The sequence below is a fragment of the Scatophagus argus genome, chromosome 1, assembly GCF_020382885.2.
Source record: "Scatophagus argus isolate fScaArg1 chromosome 1, fScaArg1.pri, whole genome shotgun sequence".
Taxonomy (NCBI): Eukaryota; Metazoa; Chordata; class Actinopteri; family Scatophagidae; genus Scatophagus; species Scatophagus argus.
In genome coordinates this window covers 15873327-15897209 of record NC_058493.1, presented here as the reverse complement: position 1 = coordinate 15897209, position 23883 = coordinate 15873327, and the positions used below count along the sequence as shown (strand labels likewise).

General features: G+C 41.5%; 1 protein-coding gene across 7 annotated transcripts in view; it reads right to left on the bottom strand.

Annotated features, from left to right (window-relative positions):
* Positions 1–23883, bottom strand: part of rnf111 (ring finger protein 111) — a 29113-nt gene that overhangs the window by 1844 nt on the left and 3386 nt on the right. For 3 of the 7 annotated variants that reach the window (XM_046386567.1, XM_046386576.1, XM_046386587.1), the window contains exons 2-14: positions 21791–22750; positions 17709–17841; positions 9915–10069; positions 8506–8706; positions 7890–8278; positions 6839–7091; positions 4930–5293; positions 4702–4827; positions 4421–4538; positions 3212–3292; positions 1961–2056; positions 1582–1668; positions 1016–1119 (exon numbers count right to left, since the gene is read on the bottom strand). In XM_046386567.1, coding sequence (XP_046242523.1) covers positions 1016–1119; positions 1582–1668; positions 1961–2056; positions 3212–3292; positions 4421–4538; positions 4702–4827; positions 4930–5293; positions 6839–7091; positions 7890–8278; positions 8506–8706; positions 9915–10069; positions 17709–17841; positions 21791–22667 — 2984 coding nt within the window. In that variant the 5' untranslated portion in view covers positions 22668–22750. The remainder of the gene's footprint in view (positions 1–1015; positions 1120–1581; positions 1669–1960; positions 2057–3211; positions 3293–4420; positions 4539–4701; positions 4828–4929; positions 5294–6838; positions 7092–7889; positions 8279–8505; positions 8707–9914; positions 10070–17708; positions 17842–21790; positions 22751–23883) is intronic. The other 4 variants (XM_046386595.1, XM_046386605.1, XM_046386613.1 and 1 more) reach the window with 4 other exon arrangements.

Genomic DNA, 23883 nt, shown 5'->3' with positions numbered 1-23883 from the left:
TTTCTTAATGTTAACGCCAAGAAAACAGCAGAGGCAACAGGTCCTACTAACATGTACTGCCTGTGCTGCCAGAGCCTGATTATCCTGATCCTCTTTGCCACATCAGTCAATCACACTCATTACACTCAGCGACATGCTCCTTCGTTATTATAAAGACTAAAGCACTGTCCTGCTGCTGTAATTACTAACAAATGCACCGAATCTGTGGCTGGAAACACTCGCCAACAATTACACTACCGGCTCATTTTTGACCGACACGTGTTACACACTACAGTACACTGTTGTAGGAAATCGAACATTAAAAAAAAAACAAACCAAAAACCCCGAAGATCTTTAATAGCAATAAATGTGCTGAGTGCCACAGACAGGGTAGAGTAAACCAAAAATACTGACAGTCTAACACAGTATTCACATGGGATTTGTAGCCAATGAAATATAGAACACTGCCAAATCTATCCGTTCCAGGGAGAGCCTTCAAACGTTTGAGTTCTTCATACAAAATTTACATTTTAGATTCTTCACAGACTGCTGCCCTCAGATCTTTACTCGGTGCAAAGTTAACTTTCAATGAGTAGAAATGATAACACAAGCGAAGAAATGACCATAACCATTTAAGGGGGTGTTTTCAGTTGGAAATGGAAAATGTTTATATTTGAAATCGTTAAAATGTTCATAGGTTATGACTGTAAATAATTCAACAAAGACCTTAGCTTTAAAAACTTCAATTTGTCTAGAAAAAAATTTGGATCCAAGCCTGACATTCATCGCTTAGCTCTTTCAGACCAACAGAGGGCGGAAAAAATCCTGAGTGAGTGCCAAGAAGTGGCTCCATGAGGCCTGTAATTTTAAGGTACTCTGGGGTTTTCTGTTGATTACTAATCCTTTGGGTTATTTTAAATAAACTATATCTCGAGAGAGCACAACAAAATGACACAACCGCACCTGCCAGGCCGCCTCTGTGTATTAACACACTCCAAACTGTGAGCGATGCACACCCCGGAGGGGAGCCGTTTACCTGACGTCCTCGCCTTCCTCCAGTATCGACAGACAGATGGTGCATTTTTCTTCCGTGTCTTCGTCTGCCCCCTCGTCTTCGTCTTGCTTACCATGCAGCTTTCTCTGTTGGCGGGAAACATTTGAAACGTGACTTTTGATATGATCAGTAAAAGCTGCCTCAGCAGACTCATAACATATGGTGAACAATGCTATTAATCCACTCTCTTGTTAAGCACATTAAGCTGCTCAGCTAAAACACTGTGATAACTGTACAAATGCATACTATATTTACGTAAAAATACAAGACTGCCTATAAAGAGGCACCTATGTTTAGAACAAACAACTGAACAAAAAAAAAAAAAACCAAAAAAACAAAACAGAACATTTAACTGTTTAGGGGACAGAGAGAATGGTCATTTTGTCGTGAAAACAGAAATGTCTTGTCTCTATACTAAACAAATCACAAGTTATCCAAATCAAAGTTATTCTAGAACCGAATCCCGTGGCCCCCAAGACTAAAACTAACATCTACTGTACATGTGAGCAGAGACATGTTTCCAAATTGATTTGTTCATTATTTCTCACCGATTCTGGGGCTGCGTGCATATTTTTCCCAATAGATGCCCAAGCTTCAGGGGTTAACTGTTGGTCAATGTCTCTCTCCAACACCTTCTGTATTGGGTGGCAGGGTGTTAGATTGCTTATTTAGATGCATCTGGAAATCTCTAAGGAAAATTTTCCCCAACAGTGTCTTCTTCACAGCTGCAATCTCACACACTACAGTATTTTGCTAAACGTTGGCAAAACATCAGACGTTTGAAATGAGCACAAAAGACCACTGCGCACTCTGTCCCAGAATAAACTGTAACAGACATGCACAACTACATACAGTATCTACAAAATCCACTTAACAATATATACATAACCACACACACACGCATACACACGCATACACACCCCTCACCTTTTTGTACTTGTGCGGGTAAGTGCACCTCTCTATGGTTCCCTGAGAGGCTCCTCGGTTCACAGTCCCCAGTCGCTCCTCTAAATGCAGCAGGTCCTGAAAGGAATCAGCACAAACAAACTGCTAAGAGAACGACAGACGCATGCACGTTTTGCCACAAAATGAAAAACACACACAGAACTGTGCGGAGAATCCATAGTACAGGCGCAGTGCACACAAGAGCCGAAAGTGGAGTACGAGAGTCACTGCGGTGTATACACTGTATGTTTACAGCAATCAGACTGACTGCGTCACACCTCGACAAGATGATCACAACGATGAGTCGTATCCTCAACGGCCATCGTTTAAAGGTGGAAGATTGATCAGCGAACGGTATTTATTTATCTATTTAAGTTTTGTGCATCCACCTCACCCGTGCACTCTGTCTGACAACAGTCGAGTTCACTGCAGCTACTTAACACACACAAATGATATGAAAATTATAACCATACTTAGTGATTTGATTTTAAGTGAAATTAAATGTGTGAGAGGAAATGAGGCACCATCATCATCATACAATCTGGCTTCAGCAATTTCCTCTTTCTCCACTATGTCTGCACACATGATCGGGTCAGAATTTACGTACGGTGCGCACATTCTCCCGTCAAGTTTGCTTTTTACAAATCATAAGTTTTACGTGGCAAGTGTTGTACTCCTCTTTCAGGTCCAGTTTTGTGCATATACAACGGTTATAAATGAGCCTAAACCGGAAGATCTCTTGCGCTGGTGGGTTTTTTTTTCGATACTGGCTTTTCATTCATAAATCCCCTCCAATTTAGTGGCTGACTCCTGTGACTAAGTGAATCTGACTTGTTTATGAAAAAGTCAATCCACCTCAGAGCTCGGGGAAATCAAGCCACCAACATTATGATTAATGGCCGACCTACTCTGGAAATTGAGTTGCAGCAGCCTGGAGTTTAACAAGTCAAAAAAGCCAGTAAGTGGACCTTAAATTTAAGTTTCCTTTCGTCTCCCTGTGACAGCTGTGTTTATCAAAGCCCGCTGTGTAATTTTAATGCAACTAAACTCTTGATTACAGTATAAAAATATTTATGAGTCACGTGGTGATGAGTCAATGAATTACAGAGTAAATATTGATTACGGCAGATTAATTAAACGGTGACAAAATTTTTCTTGTCTCAGGTCTGGCAAAAAAGACAAAGCAGTAAAATAAACTGTAAAATAAAACTAAAAAAAAAAAACAGTCCTCACCTCATAGGTTCTTCCAAAGCCTGTCATTCTGGATGAGATGTACCGAATGTGTGGGTAGGTCACTTCAGATATGCCAGTGTGCTGTGAGGGATGAGAGAGAACAAGACGCATTCGGTTTAACGTTGGGAAATGTTTCCTCAGATAATCTCAGCATGTCCCATACCTTTTTCATTTCACAATCTCACACATTTTTTTACAGACTCCATTTTATCTAGCAGGGGTTTTAGGCCTCATCCTGAGCCCACATCAGGCATTGTGCATACTGTGTGATTTTTTTTTTCTTTTCTTTTTTTTTATTCAAAACAGCTGCCTGTCGTTGCTGTAAACAAAGGAAATCTATGAGAGCAATGAAAGGCAACTAAAACAGTGAAGTTGTGGGTTGGACAGCAAAACAGTGAGCTTAAACTTGCTATAAGCTCCATGAAGCTGAGGGGAGCTGCAGATTCAGGTGATAATTCTCTGCTAGTTCATCATTACAAACGACCCCTTTCACATTGTCACACACTTTTCAGGTTGTCATCTGATTCATTGTTACAGAAATATAGATCATAGCTGCTCTTACACCCTGTGTAACATTTTGTCAAATTAAGAACAAACACAAAATCTGAATTTCTAGGTCAGCTGTATGTGCCGGTGGTGAATCAAAAATCAAAACTTGAATTTTAAGAAGCTAATTTATTCTCAAAGAAAATCAGAGGGGCCTCTGAATGTGTTCACGTAGCAAATATGCAATGATGAAGGTCATAGTTGGTTACAAATTAAAACTAATGAACTCTGCCGAGACTCGTTCATCCAAATTCACTTGCATGTTCTTTGGTTCTACTATCTCTACCCCCTAAATCTGAGCCTGTGGATGTGTTCAAAACATTTGGAAAACAACAGCCTGATGCCTGATATTACGTGGTAAAAGAAGATAACTCATTTTTGGATGTGAAGGTGTAACATAAAAAAAAGAACATCATCAGGACGCTGTAGACTGTCTTTACTCAGGATCTCAAGGCTTATGGATTTGTTGAGTCTGCACTTGAAATGCCTGATGAGCTACTATTAATTGCTAATGTATTATTCATGTGGTTCACCAAACCATCCTTGAAATAACTGATGTTATAAATAAGGGGCCAACACCATTAATCTAAACCCGACTTTGTATAAAAGTGAGTCTTTCTCATTTATGCTAATGTATGCATGTGTGCTGAGGGTTTCTCTCACCATGAAGGGGATGGGGAAGTGGTGCAGTCTGGGGGGAGGGTGGTAGTGGGGCAGGTGGGAGTGCAGGTGCCCTGAAGGGTACGGTGCCACAGTCACCCCAGCCTCGATGCCAAGCTCCCTGTTGACGAACACATGACAAGCAATCAGTCGTCATTACATCAAAACTTTCCCCAGGAATCGTACAAAAAAATGTGAAAATATTTGATTAGCTGACATTAAACGTGGGTTAAATTAGGACTAAAACCAGCCATCTGCCAATCCTCACTGCCTTAGATACTGACCAGGCTGTTCTCTGCTCAGGCTGGCGAGGGTGGGAAGACATAGTTTGTGGGACATGGATGTGGTGTCCATGGCCGTAGTTGGGGTGCATTCTGTGGGGGTGTGGAGGCGGACGCTCATGTGCTCGTCTGCAGGGAGAGGAAAAGAAAGCAGGTTCTTGTCTTGAGCTTTTTTTCCTTGTTCCCTCATGTGGATGCTCAGAAAAACAGCTGGGAGATGGCAGTACTCACGTAGGGTGCTGCATCATCCTGCGCCTCTGGACTTCCATCCTCTGCAGCATCTCGTGTTGATGGAGCCTCTGCACCGAGGCCCCAAGTGCCGGGATATGGTGTGGCAGGGTCTGGTGCTCCGTAGGCAGGTGCTGGGCCAGCGGGGCACTTGAACTAGAGAGGTGGTGGGTAGACAGAGGAGGGGGAGGTGCAGGAGGCACGGCGTGGCCTGAAGGGTGGGATGGCAGTGGCGGATGAAAGGTGACAGTATGGGGAATGACATAATCGCCTTGTGGAGGGGGCTGAGGTGTAAGCTGGGGGTTCCCATGGGAATGAGGACAGGTGGAGGAGGGCTGATGGTGCAGTGAGCGTGCTAGAGAGCCATCTGGGTTGGAGGAAAGAGGAAAGGGGGGGGGGGGGGAAATGAAGTAAAACATCTAAAAACACTGAAGGATAATGCTGCAGATAACCTGTTGTTGTGGTTAATAAATCCCATGAAAACACCAAATCAATCAATGTGTGAGTCTGTCTGTCAATACTTTGACTCAAAATAAACTAAAGTGTCCACTGTGATCAAGAAACATGTCAGGCAGTACAACAATGTGGCTCAGTGATGTGTCTTTAATGATGTTTGGATCACAGCTTCATTTTCTTGTCTTTGGTTGAGCAAACTGTTTTGGTCATGTTTTGTCTTGTTCTACAATATTGTATGGACAACAACGGAGCTCCATGGCAAAGAGGCAGTACCAACAATTTGGTTTTGGAGTTGGTCATTTTGTGGGATTTGTTAACATAAATACAGAACGTTACCAGACTTCTCCATTGAGGAAATGACAAAAACACAGTAGTTTTCCAGCTCAGGCGTCAGTCAAAACGTGGGTGAAAAAGTTCCTAATTTGTACTTTACACCAGCAGACAAACATCTTGACTCATCATGTAACAGATGATGCCTTTGGAGCAGTTTTACTGTTGCTACTGACACAAACCATCTGAGATTAGAAAGGTGAGTCATCCATTTGAAAAATACTCTTACGTGCTGTTTTTTTGTTCTTTACGGCGCAGACTTTGATGCTACCTGTCCAAGCAGCAGTGTATTGAGAAGGAGTGGCAGGAAAGAGGGAGGTGGGTGTAGAGAAGAGCAGCAACTAATCCTGTTACTATATACCCACCTGGGGCGCCTTGTGACACTGCTTCACTCTCCACACTGAGCTATTCTGAATAGAATAGGCAATTAACTACTTCTGCCTGGCTCAGATCCCACAGCACTTGGCACATTAACCATCAGGCTCTGTTTAATTACTATTACTATTAGTTTTAAGGAGAGCAGCTGTCTGCCACTTTTCACAAGTACTGTGGCACTATGAATGACAGCAGTTCCACTGAAATTACATTATGTTTTGTCTACTAGAGCCCATGTCTGCTCTGTAAATATCTTGTCACATCAAAACCAACTAAAATTACTGCCTCACGGTTGTATGCCTCCACTCACCTGGAAAGCTTCGTCACATGGTGCAACGACAATCACCTGAAGCTCAACATCACCAAAACTAAAGGGCTTGTGGTGGAATACAATGCTTCAAATATGGATGCTTCATACACATCTTCAACCTGGCAGCACAGAAGATCTATACAAGCAGCACAGTTTCAAGGTGGACACCCAAGATTAGTGTCACCGATTCCGCACCATTCTCGACCAAATGTGACACATGATCACAGTCTGTAGAATAATGGCCAGAGAGGCGTTACTGAAGAATATTATGATGTGACAGTTAAGCTGACCTTTGAACTTTTGGATATAAAATGTCATCGCTTCATCATTTTAGCCTATCAGACATTTGTGTGAATAATAATGAGTGATTGAGTTATGGCTAAGAACGTGTCTCGGTAAGACACAGAGACCTTTCTAATTCTAATCATTGTTTGTACTCACAGGAGGGGTGCATGTAATGTCTGCAGGGCTGGGGTTGTGTTTGTGGCTGAGGCTGAGCCACCATTGACGAGCTGAACGAGTCCACCACAGCTGGCTGGCTGGGCCCGGGGGTGGCCTGGGAAACATAAGCAGGGGGCCGTGAGGTGGAGCCTGGGCAGCACGGGTCAAAGGCCGACGTGCTGCCATGGAAACTAGCCCCGCCGTTTCCACCACTCCGAACACTGCTGTTGCTCAGGTCTACTGGCAGAGTTTGCTGTGGAAGGAAGAAAGATGTTATAGAAAAAGAAGAGGGACGAATCTCTCGTGTGGAATACTAAACGAGTCTTCCTTTGAGATCGCTATCCCAGAGTTCAAATAGAGACACGCCCAAGTAATACACAATTCAAGTCATATGCCTCGCCTGATGCATTGTTCCTTTCACTGAAGAATTTTTCTTTCAGAGTGAAAAAATATGTAGGAGGAACCTTTGAGTATCCAGTCTTAAGCAAAAAGGACTTACAAGACAGACACATTAAATAGTGACGTGTTGGACAATGACCCTGATTAAGTGAGGGGAAGGAGAGTGGGATAATGAAGCTTGAGTAGAGGAGAAAGACAGCACAGTATGAAATCATGGCAAGACCATTTTAAATACTATTCATACAGTCTTCATACTATAAATAAGATCTTTTTTCAATTAGTACTCATCATGATTTGAGTAATTATGTGTTCTGCTTTCAATAAGCAAACTGCCTCTTCCTGACAGTTTTCCCAAAGACAAATGGACAAATGGTTTGCAACTTAACCATTATGCTACCAGGGCCCCTAAGAAACATTTGAATCTTTGTTTAGACTTGCAGTTTCAATGAGGCCAATGCGGTCTTTTTCAGGAAGGTCCTGTTTACAGTCATGGATACACAAGATGGATAATGGAGCCTTTCTCGCTTCATTTCACACCATTAATTTGGTGGTTGGGGATACACAGGTTCAGTCGAACGCTGAAAGGGACTCATTAACAGTAATAATTCAAAAACCGTTGTACATCTAAAACATTATTAGGTATTATGCATACCTGGTCATGGTAGTGACCTGTATTGCTGCTACTACTATTGTTGCTGCTGCTGCCGACTCCAGCACAGGGTGCAGGCAGAGCGCTGGGTCGCTCCACAGGGCAACTCGCCTCTTGGAAGGGCAGGGTGCCCGGGGGCTGTGGTGCTGGGTGATGGACATGGTGGATGAAGTGGTGAGCGTTGCTGTGGCTGTGGCCATGGCTGTGCTGTGAGCCACTGGTCTGCTGAGAAGACGACGCCTGCAGGCAGCTTGAGTGGGAGTGGCTCAGGGACAGGTGACCAGGGGACGGCCCTCCACAGGGGGAGTGCTGCTGACAGCAGGATGGGAGTCTGGGCAGGGCCGTGCCTGTATTTTCTGCTGCTGTACCTGACAAACCGGGTCTACTGTCATCTGGTGAGGGAAAGATATATAATTAGGAAAAAGACAAGAAGAGACAGCAGGTTAAAATTTTAAGGTACAAATAAACAGAAGTGACCTATGGCCACATGTGACTACGCAACACAGGCCATTGTAACTAATATCAACACGTGATAGAACTACTCTTGAACCCAAGCTGTCTCAGAGCAAAAGAAACAAAATGGTCTACAGCAGCTAGTTTCATCGTGCCATGTCCTTACCCTTACCCTCTGTGGCTGTGCGAGTTGAGCCACTTGGCCTCTGTGTGTGCGTACTTTCAGGTATTGAGCCTGGGCAGCTAGTGGAAGGACCTGGGGCATCATTGAGCTCTGAGGTAGAGGCATGATGGGAAGATGATGACGAGGACGACCTGACGGTTTGAGGGTGAATGCTGCCAGAGGTTGTTGGCACAACTGAGAGATCTGGGGGAGAAAAAAAGGCAGGTGCTTATTTTGAAAAAGGAGGATTAATGACAAATGCAAAGTGGAAATATTTCATAGGACAGGATTCTGATGCTGGGGTCAGACTGTATTTTGTTTGCCATCATCCTATGATTAATGAAATTCCCTTTTATGTTTACAATAAGAGCTAACAGCCTTGGGAAATGAATGACCACATGTGGATATATCAGCTGTTACTTGTATATAAAAAGGCATGATTTTCACAATTCATGTGGACACCTACAATCCAATGTGAAACTTCCTCTGGAAAAAGAGTCCTTGAGTGGACTGTAGCATGTGCGTACTTGTCTGCAGAGGCTTAGTAGCTGAGGAGAACAGACCTTATTAGCATTCCAGTGCGTGCACCCCATCTGCTTTTCATATATAAAAATTAATTTACCCTCTTTCTCCTAAGAAATGCAAATACTCTGGGTGCATTTCATTACTCTAACATGTCTCCTCGTTTCCCTCACTTTTTTCCTCGCGTCTTTGCTCCTTCTAGCGAGGACGTGAGAGAGAGCTGCAAGGACGGAGGTGCCAAATTACTTAGGACATGCCGAGCAGCTGTATCACCTGTCAAATGGACTGGACTGAACGTCCACAGAAAACCCCATTTAAGAGCAATGTCAAACCTTATAGCATCTTTCACTCGTTCACACTCTGGTCTTTGGTCAGAACCAAAACATTATTCTTGTAGACTGGATGGACGGACAGATAAGAAAAGTGGATTCACATACATGCAGCAGCACACATAGAAAAAAGATAATAGGGTGAGATTTGTTTTTCCTTATCTTTGAGATAATTTGCACAATGTAAATTATATTAACTACATATAAAAAGAGTATTCTGTTCTGTTAGGTTTCATAAGGTGTTGCACACATAAAGGTTAGGACTGGCGGAGCGATAAGATGTAAGGCAGCCAGGTGATGTATCGTGTTCAGGTGTCCTATTGGACCTAAGAAGACATTAAAAAGTGGACCAAGTTCCACAGAACAAGCTGTCCCACATACCAAAAGTAGTTCTGATTCAGTAGTCATCACGTTTATTTTGCACTGTCAACACCAAAGCATCACAGCTGGAAGGTGGCACATAACTTGGTGAGACCCATGTTGAAATTATGTGTAGTTGTCCTTTAAACAGGCACAATAAAATGCACGTGGTTGAAGACTTTCCACTAAATTTGTTCTTACCATCTTCGTCGACAGTGAGATCCACCACCTCTCCAGCATTCTGACGCAGTGGCTGGATGACAGTGGAGAGTCTGTGACGTCCACGTGGCTCCTGGAGACGATTCTGTGAACAACTATTAGCCCAAATCCTGCCAAGACCACCTACTGAGCGTGACCTGTAGACATACAGACATAAAAAAAAAAACCCGCATTACAGCCAACTGCAGAACAGGACCGCCTGGCTCACCAGAAATATTCTCACAGTTCAGTGAAGCATTTGCCTCGCCACAGCCAGAGTCGCAAGCTCATTTCCAGGACAGCGGCTGCTTTGACGCAAGGCTGCTGGCACAAAGGTAAGTGAGGGAGTAACAGTGGACAACTCTGACAAAAGCTTTTTGACCTACCTAACCAATGTAATATTTTTTAAAATTTGACCATATGTCACGTGTGACATAACAAACTGAGAATAGACCTTTTTATCTTGGCAGACTTCTTGACATGTCACGGCAGGAAAAATATGAGTGTAACTACAAACAATGACAAAGAGTCTGGTCTGATTTCAGTAGGTCCAGAGTCCTGGCTCTGGCACACATAAATGGAGACTTAATTAATGTTATTAGTTACATCTGCGTTTGACATGCCTCGAAATCCATATTAATGATTATATATATGATGGTTACAGGGAGTACTAGGCTGGCATTCTGAATGCAGGCTCAATATCACGCCTGACACAATTTTGGGAGCCAACGCTGAGATTGATTTTGAACTATTTAGGAGGTTTATCTAAATACAACACATACTCCTGAAACTGAAAAAGAAACCCAAGCTTAGCTTAAATTTCTCAATTAGATATCTATGTGTATATGACAATGTTTTATATTATCTTTCAAATCACAGTTAATCATGTAACAAATTGGTTTTTGCAGTCTGGGTTTCAAATCAGAGTGACTTTGTTGTCAAGATGACTTTCTCTCTCTTTCTATATATATACATATTTATATATATATACTGTATGTATATATTTGTAATATAATATAATATATATATATATACGTAGATAGATAGATAGATATAGATACACACATATGTATTGGAGTGTATTGGAGTGTGTGTGTGTGTGTGTGTGTGTGTAACTCCCCAGCCCCGCCTTCGGCTATTCCGTTTTTGTTCTTTTTAATTTTCTCTCTCAAAGGCTCCTGTCGCTCTACCCCTTGCTCTCTGAGACTGGAGTGAGAGGCCAGGGAATAGCCACATTTCCCCCTAAAGCCAGGTGACAAGAGGGGGGAGGGAAGAGCCTAAGGGACAAGAGACCGCACACTGCATGGGAGAGCTACAATGCTGGAAACCATGGAGCTTTGTGGCTGGGGGATTTCACTGTTGTTCATTAAATGTGTTTAAAAATGCACAGAAGCTAAGGGGAAAAGACTGTATACTGAGAGCTAAAACACTGCTCTGATAACCGCAACGTCTTTGTAAGTGTGGAGCTTTTGGAGAGTCAAACCAGCTCAGTGATTCTTATTTATTAAATATGTAATTTAGCATGTCTATCTTTATGGTAGCCTTGGGACAGACTAGCAACGTGCTAGGCTATTTCCCTGTCCATCCCACAAATGACACAGCCTTAATGTTTCTATAAGCAGCAAAAAAAGATGGATGGGAATTATGCAGAAGACATAATAAAAAAATGTGACAATACATTTTTTTGTGGTTCAATTATAAATCTATTCCTCATTATACAGAAGGCTAAATGTTGAAAGCATTTGGCTTTGATCACACTCCACTGTTCAGATGCGTTTTAATGCAGGAAATGCCTTTCTCTTCGCTGTCTGTGATAAGGGTAATTCCCATTAACTTGTACTGTCTACATCTAATTCAGTTTCCTGTAAGACATGCTGCACAATGCAAGTGGGATAAAGGAGCAAGCTTATAAACTTTCATACTTTACAAAGTGCTAAAGCAAACTTGTGCCCACAAGCATGGATAGACATACACACTTTAAAATATCCACAAAATACACAGCAATGAGGGTAGTGAGCAGAGGGGGGCGCATGGTGGTTGTGTTAGATCTAATTGGCCAGACTCTTCAGCTCTGGGTGGATCCCAGAGAGCAGGACTAGTCACAAGGGAGGGGTTCCTAATTAAGCAGACCTGGGATTATTTTGTAAATATCTGTTTACCACCACGACCCCTTGAGGGTGGGGGTAGGGGGTGGGGTGTAGCCAGGAGGAAAACAGTACATTGTAAACATGAACACTATGGGAATGGGTGTCTTGGCAAAGCTGAGGCTGTGCCAAGCCAAAGTGATGCGAGCCACATGCCCCAGGGATCAGAGGAGGTCTGAGGACTGAGGGCTCAGCACTGCAGTAACATGCTGTGGAGTAACCTGCTGGTCTGGGAGTTAAAGACAATGAGATCATACAAGGCAGGAATAGCACTGTGTAAGAGCGGTAAACAATGTGAGGCGGTTTGTCATGTCATACCACCCAGCTGTCTTTGCTTTAAGTTATGACTGCTGTTGGGAAAGCAGACTTTAACTTCCACCTTGAATGGAATTTGTGTTTTAGGTTAATGAATTATGCTTGTGGATCAGGTTCGCCATGCAAAAGACTTTCAGACACATTAGCTACAACCCTGAGTTTGGAAGAAAGAGTGACTGAAATATCTTGGAGTTAATATCATTTCCGCCATTAATAAGATAATCGAGATAAATGGTCATAAATTAATCAAAACTTTCAGATAAGATCTTACCAGACTATCTTTGTGGGAAAGAGCAGAGATAATTAAAATGAATGTTTTTCCCAGATTGTCTCTTCGATTCCACATAGATTACTTGAATATTGGTTTAAAGAAGTTAAAAAGCCTCTTATAATGTCTCTTTCATGGAATAAAAAAAAAAAAACAGAATTCATCTCAAAAAGGAATACAAGATGCAGATGTATATTGTTTCTCCTTTAATGGCAAACACTCCCCGTGATCTGGACACATCACGAACAGTGTGACATGGACAGCCGGATTTGGGTGGAACAGAACACGGAGCCAGGCCATGCCACCAGGTTACCGGGTGCAGTACCCAGTTCAGGTTTTAGACCCAATATCGAGTTGGTATCGGAACATTCAGCTTAAGTAAGCAAGCACAAAAACTACATTGATTATTGCCTTGTTACAAAACTAATTCAAATTAGTTTGAATGGTACCTTCTAAGTACAATGGAGAAGTCCTGTCAAGAAGGACTGGTGAAGCGATGATCTACATAGCATAACCTTAAATTCCCTAACCTTGCCATAACTTTGTGTTCATTGTATGGTCTTTCTTTTTTTGAATGAAAATGTGAATTTAAAAAAAATTACATAACAATATATGTGAATATTCCATGAATGGCTGAACCTATTGCAATATAATTTCGAAAGAAATTCAAATATATAATGTATAAAAAAAGAGGCAGAGGCTATAACACTGATAAAGGTGCAAAGAGCATGCGAGAGTAATCTGGTCTATTGTTTTGTTTAAGGTTGCAACCACAGTCACCTCCAACTTTAACTGAATTGATTATTTTTCTAGGCTGATGGCCTATGTTTGTGGATCAGTCATGCAATGCAAGAGGCTTCCATAGCTGTTTGTTTCTAGCCAAACACAGGAACAACATTACTATTTTAGGATCTGCACTGGAATCCTGATGTGTTGCAGTCACATAGTCTAATGACATTCAAAATGATTTGTGACTTTGCATGTCCAGAGCTGATATGCAGGATCAGGACAGGGACTAATCAAAAGTTTTTTGTTGTTTTGTTTTTTTATAAATTGACCCATATCAGCTACATAATCCTTGTTTATTGTAACTCACTGCAGACTGGGTAAACCTGCTGCAAAACACGCCCCACAGTGCAATGTTAAAGCACTGGAATGTTAATGATAATGCACTGCCTAACGGCACAAACAGAAAACAGGCATAGATAAAGACATCCATACTCACGGCATGTCACTAAGCAACATGAGAAGAGCAAGTTAGGGTTAAAAAAGGTTGCTTTGCCTCTATTTCAGTAACATTCTGAATCATGTCCTTAAAGTGCTGCAGTTGACTGAAGACTTTATTTGAGGTTTTGCATTTTGTACAAACTGACGTGTCCGAATTGTGTCCACTCTTTCTGTTAGCATCTAGTGGTGCACTTAACTACAAAGGCACATACAACAGCCCAGCTGAAACACATGTGCAAAAAGTCAGCCGCTGATGAATATTATGATTAACTGTATATCTGTACATAAATATAACCATACAGTCATCTAATTTCCTGTAATTTTTAATATCACAATATACATTTAGTATATGTGGAGAGAGAGAGAGAGAGAGAATATATTTCAATGTCAGTTTGTCAGTTTCCAATATCGTGCAATCCTAGTGAATGGTGATATGCTTTAACACTAGTGTGGATCGAGACTGTTTTTGTTTTAAAATGTCTAATTCAACAGTCCTGCAATAAATCCTATTCTTATGAAAGTTAGAGCGTTGAAATATGTTGAAACTGTTTTAAGTGTTTCATCAAGTAACTAACAGTTAACTAACAGTCAACTATACGGTCATTTTGGAGCATGTGGCTTGTGGTGTTGCTGAACTGTACCAAATTATACAGAGTGGGTTTTCACTTATTTAGTGAAGGCAAAATAAAACAATACAGTGTGAATACCAAAAAAGTTAAACTGAAAAAAGGCTGTATAATGTGACTATGTCAAACACATGCACTGTGCTTGTATTGACAGAATTTACACACAAACATTCACAAACCAGACCACTGGAGGTGTAAACAAAGCTTTCATTGCTCATTCTGCTGGTCTCTGATTCCCCGCCCTCCTGCTCCCCTGCTGCCCATCCCCCCCTTCAGGGAATCTCATCCCTACATTCTCCAGCGAGCCAGGACATCTTTTAAAGTCAGGAAAAGGGGCAGATTAGACAAGCCACGGCATTTCAAGCTTGGTGCAACCACTTCTGGGAACTATTTCCAGATATTACTGATACATTAACATTAAGCAGAAAAAAGGAAAGATACTGCGTTGGAAGCAATGGAAAAGGCAAACAAAGAGGCAAAGGAATAAGGGGAGTGCTGAGACAGGAAGTCATATTATGAGAATGGGGAAATAAGATTCTCAGTGGGGTGAGGAAAATGGACTGTGCTGCAAAGAATGACAATGGGAGCTCTCTCTTGGAAATGTATTTCTTTAACATGGTAAATATTTTGCAGTTCTCACAGATTCAGAGTGCTAGGTTCCTGTTCTAAGATCATCCACATATTATAATTAATCCTCTGCATATTTCTAAAAACCCTTATCAGCTCGCCTGTTCCACAAAGTCCTTTAACAAGGACCATATCAGTTAGGGGTAGGCAGTATATACGATGATAAGGCTGCCATTATATGTATTTGGCTGTACGATTTGTTCAGGTAAAGAATGGGTTTTAGTTGTTGCAAAAGGGGGAGACGCTCACGGATGGTGATAACAGACATTAATTCTTTACTGATCTTGTGGATAGATATGTCCCAATGACACGAATAGCTTGGACAACATGGAGTTCCCTCCTAAACCCCCCTGTGTCATTGAAAAATCATGTATGCATTAATGTCATTACATTAAGTCTCCTCAAACCAAAATGTCATACGTGACAGAAATGAATTAAGGTATGGAAAGCATGAAAAAACTCTGTGCTATGTCTTGGAAAATGTTAAGCAGGACTCAAATATATATATATATATATGTCATAATATATATACACTTGTTTTGAGACAAGAGACATTTGTTTTGAGACAAGAGACATTTGTTTTGAGACTGGGACATTTGTTCTTCACTGTCATGTTAGTGGTAATTCCCAAGCAGTAAACTAGTAATGGTAACATTTGGTTTTACTATGTGAGTGGCATAAAACAATATGGCCCTTCAGCCTGCTCAAAGTGACATGTTTTGCCTCACCACTCAAGCTGTCCACAGATGTCACAGGTTAATTATGAACATGTATTCACAGGAGCAGTTAGCTTTAAGTGTGCTGTTTCTACAAGGAATTAAATAACAGAAGCACTGAGTAGGTCTCCTCAGAAAGATGCGGTTTCTGCCGAGATAAATGGCATGTAGCCTTCTTTCTGAGAGCAATGTAAGCTACAAAATCCCTGAGCAAAGCAATCCACTGGAGCACTGAACTGCACCCCACCCACCCTGTGCTCTTTCATCCTAAGAGACATACGCATCCTTAAACACTGGCAATCCACAAACTGCCTTTCCTCACTTTTCTACTTCTGCTTCGACATGCACACACTAACACATACTGTGGTTAAGTTCTTAATCATGTTAACGGTATCCACACCATGACTTAACTCACATTTGACGGTCAATGTGGCTATTAATAAACCCACCCTGAAAGAAAAGATCTGAGCACAATAAGTTTTTAAAAACCGAGGCCATCAGCTCCCATCTTTAATTGTAAGCTAGTGGGGGAAAGTGAAACTTGGCCTTAATATCGTAGTAAGATTAAACAAAATTTCTCATAACCTTGGGATGAAATTTAGCATTTCACTAGATTGAGTTATGGTGTTCATAAAGTTCTAAAATACAGCCATATAACAGTACACTTTTGGTATCATGGATTTACACAGAATAGATGTCAAAGACAAAATGCTTCCTAAGCAAACAAACCACAAATAGCTTAAACAGTAAGATCCAGCAGTATAAAGGAGTTCTTCATGTTCCAAAGAAAGGGGAACAACAAAATATGATCAGTCATGCAATAGATAGTGAGAAGAAGCTTGTCCTCAACCCCAGGCTCCAACAGACCTGATTACTGATAAGGGAAAATTGCTCTGAAAAATAACATTACTCGATCTAAATGTTGATTTATGGGTCTGCAAATGAACTCCTCCTTCATCAGCCTGCGGTTCAATTTTAGTCATAGTCAAACCCGCATTTGACTTGATGTGATGGTGAAGATGAGACCAACTGAGTTCCACTTTGCACAGATCCTACCTTTCCAAACGAGGTTTTTGTTAAGAAAAAAAAGATGAATTTAGATCTGCGTTTGCTAATACCTGTGATGCACCTCAGGGTTCTATATTAGTTAGTAATCTGTAAATGCTCCCCATAATAAGAAAACTTAATGTTATTATGCAAAAACTAAACAACTTAATGCATTTATGAAATGAAATGACCCTGCAGGTCTTGCTTTAATAAACTCGCTGATAAGAACTGCTGAATGTCGTAGAAGCTAAGGGGCCGGGTCCTTTACTTCCAGTGAAGGGAAATCTTAAAGCTTCAGCATACCAAGACATTTTGGACAATGCTATGCTTCCAACTTTGCGGCAACAGTTTGGAGAAGGCCTTTTTCTATTCCATGACTGGTGGAATACATACAATATACTAAATGTATATTGTGATATTGACTGTGCCCCAGTGCACCAAGCAAAGCTCCATAAAGCCATGGCTGGATGAGTTTGGTGTGGAAGAACCTGACTGGCCCACAGAGAGCTCTGACCTCAGCCCCATCAAACACCTTTGGGATGAACTGGAAATGAGACTGTGAGCCACGCCTTTTCGTCCAACATCAGTGCCTGACCTCATAAATGCTCTACTGCATGAATGGGCAAAAACTCCAAGAGAAACACCCCAAAATCTTGTGGAAGAAGAGCGGAAGCTGTTATAGCTGTCTATGTATTTGGAATATGAGTGTTATGGTCAGGTGTCACAATACTCTTGTCTATGTAGTGTATGTTAGATATACAGCTAATGTAACAATTCATTTCTAGCAAATTATTTTCAAGGCTTGCTGAAAAAGCTGAGGTTCTCACCTGAAACCATCTCCGACTGTGACGATCTCCACCTCGCTGTCTGTCGAGGTGACGTTGATCTCCTCGCTTGCGGGGACAGCAGGGGCTGGAGCTGGGGTTGCCTCAATCACCACCACATCCTCATCCAGAGCACCTGAGCATACCAGCCAAGTTTAGCACAGTACTGACAAAGGCAATGAAGTCATCAAGTGAAACAAAATTAACAGAAAATACATACTTCAAAACAAAACTTAGCCTTGCTCTTGATTTTTGCTTCTTCACTGGATTTCGACAATATTAATCATCTATTAATCAATCTTAATGAGTACAAATAAACCAATATGGCTTTTTTGTAGTTCTTAAGTGCAAACAAAAAGCAAATGAACATAACGTATGTACTCTCACACAGCATAGATTCGTTCTTCACATTTTCCTGTTTAAATTTTCCAAAAAGCCTGTGGTCTTATTCTTTTTCAATGGCTTAATAAAGCCAAGCAAGTTGTGTAAGTGGCCAGATAATATTTCTCCACTTCAAACCTGCTAAAGGAGTAGTATCAGGCTGAGTTTAACAGGAGAAATATAGGTCAGCAGTGCTCAACTCAGGATTGGCTTTTTTTCCTTCATTGACCTCATTACATGATTTACACAGCAATATGCCATAATTACAACTAAATCTATTCTCTCAGACAACCTTCAAACTGAGGCAGAATAAGTTATTTATTTTTCAAAATTCAATCAACCGCATGCACTCAATATTTCATCTCAGGGGATCCCACGTTTGTTTGTATTAATGCCATCCACACAGGGAGCTGAGTTCATCACAGGTTCTGCTCAAACCAACAGAAGACATGGCAAACTAATCTGAGACAAATGCATCATTCCCTCTCCTCAACCTTCTTTATGGAGATGCTGCCTGCCAGGACCATCAGAAGGAAAAGGGTCCAAACCCTCCTCGAACAGGATCTGTGCTCTGATTTTCATAAGTGAGCACACAGCTTAATCTACAGGCTTATATTATAGTTTCCATCAAGTCTCCACCAAGGAGGAAGATCATGTACTGCATATGGCCACAGGCGACAGAGGTTTAGAGGTTTATTATTTATCGTTCATGTCTCGTGCCTGTTTCTAATTATTGTCAAAATTTCTCAGTGTAAGTGAGAGCTGCTGACTCATGCATCTGGTTTATGAGTTGCAAAGTTACAAATTCTCTCCAACATACTTTGACCTTCCATGTAAATCTTAAGTCGACCTTTTAAGGCAGAAAGTAGATGCCACCTAAATTATTTTCAGCATATATGCATCTATTTCAACCTGTAGAAAGGACAGGACACTGGGTACATCTGTTCAGATTTACCAGTACAGTACCAGTACAAAACCTTTTGTGATATTCAACAGACAGCTGAAAATCCACTATACCTGAGCCGATGAAAGCTGGTTTTAACACAACAGTGACAATATTCAGTGCAGCAGTAATGTAGACTGTGTTTCTGTGCACATCACTAAGTGACTTGCCATGGCAGTTCAGTCCACAACTCCCCAGTGTGATTTCTATTCCAATCGTCTCCTGAGAGCTGCTGCTTAGCACCCTGTGCAAGTCGAGGTGCCTGCCATTCTGGTGAAATGTGGTTACACAAACAACAACACCATACTTACAACTTGCAGAGAACTGTTAGGAGAACAACACCTACTACCACTAATCCTAACATGACTATACAACAAACCCGCAAACAGCTCTGACGTCCGCTCTATAGGTAGCTGCTTGATCGGTTGGTAGTGTGAGGACATTTAACATGTCTGAGACTGAACAATCCTCCTTTGTAACTGCTGCTGACAATGCCAACAATTTAGCCCAACCATTTGTCAGATGTGTGCATGACAGAATGTGAGTTTTATTTCATCTAAAACAACCATCCAGGTGTGGCCTACATTCAGAGTGAATTTGGCTGAGATACTGTTTATTTGACCTCCTGTTAGAGGTAGGATTAAACCGTTTCCTGGCTACATCACACACCTGCTCCAACTCAGGGTATTTACAAGGCAGGTATCATCACTTTCCCCTGCTGTAAACAAATGCCTTGTTTCCCCTCCGAGACCTGCTGTTTCTACGCAAAGGCCGCCACTCTACAGTGTCTGAGTTTTCTCCCACTTGCCTCCCACCGTGGAGGCACAACTAACTTTCCATTCTCCCATAGGAACACAGCAGCAGAAATATTGCTGAGGCTGTATGGCTACCTGAGGAAAACAATGAACCGAGGTTGAGGTGTTTTGTTCTTTGAAAGAACATACCGACTCCTATTAGGGAGTATTACACTATTATTGTCTGATGATAGAAAATGTCTGTTGTTTTATATTGTGCTTTATACTTTATTTTGTTGTGCAACAAGTAACATTAAGAGTAATAATATGGCACGCAAAGTGGAATGAGAGACGGGAAGCAGCTCTCGGTGATGTCAACAGTTTAATGACATCCAAGACAAAACGAGACAAATGGGATGATTTTGTTGTGTACCGTTTATTCTAAAAGCTTTTAAGTGTCCTTGTTGGTTGAATCACTGAATTGCAGAAAAAATATAAAACGGTCGCGTTGTATTTTTTGCAAATAAAAAAGTGAAAGGAGCAGACATGGGGAGAAACAGGGTGGGTGTGCAGCAGAGGTGTATGCATACGTGTATGTGTATGGGAGTATGGATGTATGTGTGTGTGCGTGCGCGCACGCAGGCAAAAGAAGCGAGCAACACTCATTATAGTCACCAGACTTAACCAAACACCACTAAACACCAGCAACAATCCTATGTTTTCTATTTCCCTTTTATATTTTGTCACATAGTTCACTCAAAATTTGCATGAAAGTGAGTAAGTGCATATCATTATTATTATTACATTTAAAATGTAATAAGAAATAGGCCTTTCTAAGTAGTCTTATTACATTTATTAAATGTTCTATATCGAGATACGTGATTTTAGCCGTATGACACAGCTCTAACTCCTGTCCTCAATGCTGGATTATTTTAATATCACAAAATAGTAAGTGTCCTTTATATAAACCTGTGGCCTTCAGGTTCCATTACAGCCTGCCAGGTGTGGGGCCCTGAAAAGCTGTGGTGAGGAGCTATTTATCAGCTGTACTCAAAGCAGCACAAAAACATACAGAAAACATTCTCATGTGTATTGCAACATTTATCATGTGGCAAGTCTTTTTTATTTTTTACATAAACTTGTGAAATGAAGAACATGTTTTCACAATGGCCAAACACTACACAAAGTGAGCCCTGTGTTCAGTCTCACAGAAATCACCTGGCGTGGAACGGAAACACTGCGATCCTGCTTCAGTAAGCACACACAGTAAGTGAGACTGTTTAGCATGATCACACTTCTCCTATAGCCAATTACTTCCTGATTGTACAGTGAAGTTAACTGGATGTCTGTGGTTTAGTTAGACATATTGTAATAATACATGATTTTAAAGGTCTGTTGTTGTTTTTTAGATGCACCACAATAACAACCTTCCCTGTGATTAAAAACTTAACTCAAGCTCTCATTGCAAGTTGCAAGACACATGTTGACCTGCAGCACCAGAAAGCTTTTCAGTACATATTAAATCAATGTACTTCAGTTAAAATGTGTTAATTCGTGCTGGATTGTGTTTTTCTGCAACATGAGAGATCCTGGTGACTGTGAGCTTTCCATTACCCTGTTACAAATGTGATGGTACCCTTGTTTGGCTATTTTTTTAATGGCACAAACAATAATACAATTATATGTTAAAAAGTGGCTTTGTACCACCTTAACTTTGTTTTACTGGCTGTTCATTAATAAAGTAGATACATTAATCCATTTTAACAGCTACCAAGGTGAAAGACCTAAAAATACAATCACCCCACGCCTGATCCTGACTGTGCAGTCTGGCCTCTGTGGGCCACAGTGTTATGATGATGCCACTGCTGTGGGATAGCATCATGCTACCTAATCTCAGTGTTTTTAACCATATGATATAGCCTACATACACACAGCTCATGCTGTAAAAAAAAACATGTTAGATACAATACAGAAATCATATTGCAACACAAAGATACAGCTGCAACAGAGTCAGGGATTGTAATTACCTGTGGCAACAGTAGCACTGTTGGGCTGGCTGCTGGTGCTGCTGACATCCACATACAGCTCGTCTTCTGCTTCAGTGGAAGAAGGGGAGGACGAGTCACTACTCAGCTCCTGGCTGGAACTACTGGTGCTATGGAGTAGGGCGTACTTCCTACGTGCAAAAACTTCACGTTTCTTCCTCTGCAGTAGTAGTCGCTCCTTTTGCTTCTGAGTCCGCTGACCCCCTCCAGGAGCTGTTTTCACAAAGCGTTTCCTATGCAGAGGCCGCCGGCTGCTCAGACAGGGTCTCTTCAGCAGAACTGGCTCAGCCTCAGACCGCACCCACTTATGCGAGCGATTCCCCCGAGTTCGACCCAGAACAGGGCGCAGACCAACTCCGGTGGCCCCTCCTGTTGTCAGGGCAGGAGCCTTGTGCTGGCCCCCTGTTGCTCCAGCTTCCCCCTCATCCTCTGAACTGAGAGTGTCCGAGTCCCCGAATCGCAAACTAGAGGAAGGGGAGGAAGCACAGTCACTAAAAGAGGACTCGTGATTATGTTCATCCTCACTGGGATGCTGTAAAAGTTCTACCCTGGGACGCTGAGGGGCCAGTGAGCTCTCACTGATGTGTCCCTCCTTCAGCGAGCAGTCTGATGGCCCTGCCTGTTGGCCTTTTCTTTTTCTGCGCCCAGGGAGGCTCCGTTCCGAGTCTCTGTGTGTATCCGTGTCCTGCAGGGGCAGATGCCTGGACTCACACAGGGTTTCAAATTCACTGCCTGCCTTTCCAATCACCTCCATGTTGTTAGGGTAGTTCTTAGCTGCCTCCATGGGCTCTGGGTTCACCAGTGGCTCCTTCAGATGCTCCTGTCTGCTGGGGGCCTCAGATGGCACCTCACTCTTCATGGTGGCAGGTCCGTCCTCAAAGGGCAAACACCAGGCGCACTCTCATCTGTTCACAGGCGTCTATCCGCTGCATCTCACGCAACCTAAAAACAAAACAAAAAATTTTTTAAAAATGGTTCTGACCAATGAGCCAAAACATTATATCTTCTAATTCATCCTTGAAATTAATTAACTGGTAATGAATGTAAATTAAACTGGTAAACAAATTAAAAGCACATCATTAATGGCCCATTTAGATATCAGTAATAATCCAATCAGAAGACACAGCTGGTTAGCTGCTTCAGTGAGCTATAAATATAAATAAATCTTAAACAATATGCACTCCATACATCAGCTCATTACATACAATCATCCTTGCTAAATTAAAGTGTCTGTCTTCACATTTATCAGGGACAGAGGAGGACTGCCAGGTATCACCGGGAGTGGAGTCTCTACAGAAGTGGAGACAAAGCTCATCTCTTCTTTCTTTCTTTCTTTTTAAAAAAAATCTTTATTTCAAACAACTAACTTAACTGATAACAAAAAAGTCATATTTAAATGACAAAAAATAATGTAAATGAAAAATCAATTCATAGATGACTATACTATCTTATATGAGGGGTGCCTTGATATTCCAAATCCCCGAATCAAAAATCTTTCCATTTTAATGTCACGATTCAACTCCATTTTCAATTCAAACATATTTTTCAGTGCTGACAGCTGTTAGATTATCAGAAGATCAACAGATCATTGGTTTTACGCATGGACAACTTTAATTTTCATTCTCAAGTCCTTCTTTAAAAGACAGAAGTATTGTTCAACAACAGCTTGACTTTACCCTGCTGGCTTTTCACAGGTTAGGGATATTCAAGTTCAAATAACATTCACCAAAAATAAAAAACAAACTGACTGTAACAAATAACACCACCCCTCTGGTACTCAACAATAATTAAACAAAAAAAAGACAGTTTGTTGCAAAGTTTGCTTTCTCAAATCTGTCCCAAGTAAAGCCTCCTCCCAAACGAATCATTTGAGGATCTCTGAAAAAGAAAAGAAACCCAACATTGCTGGCTGTGTCAGACTAACTTCTGGCACCGATCAGCTGATCGTCTTCAAGCACACAGGATTTTTTGCTTGCAAGTAGGCGAAGGTAGAGAGAAAAGAAAAATACTGAGAGAATCACATTTCTGCATTTAATTTCGATGACCAAAACTGAAAGCTCATTTCAATCAGTTTT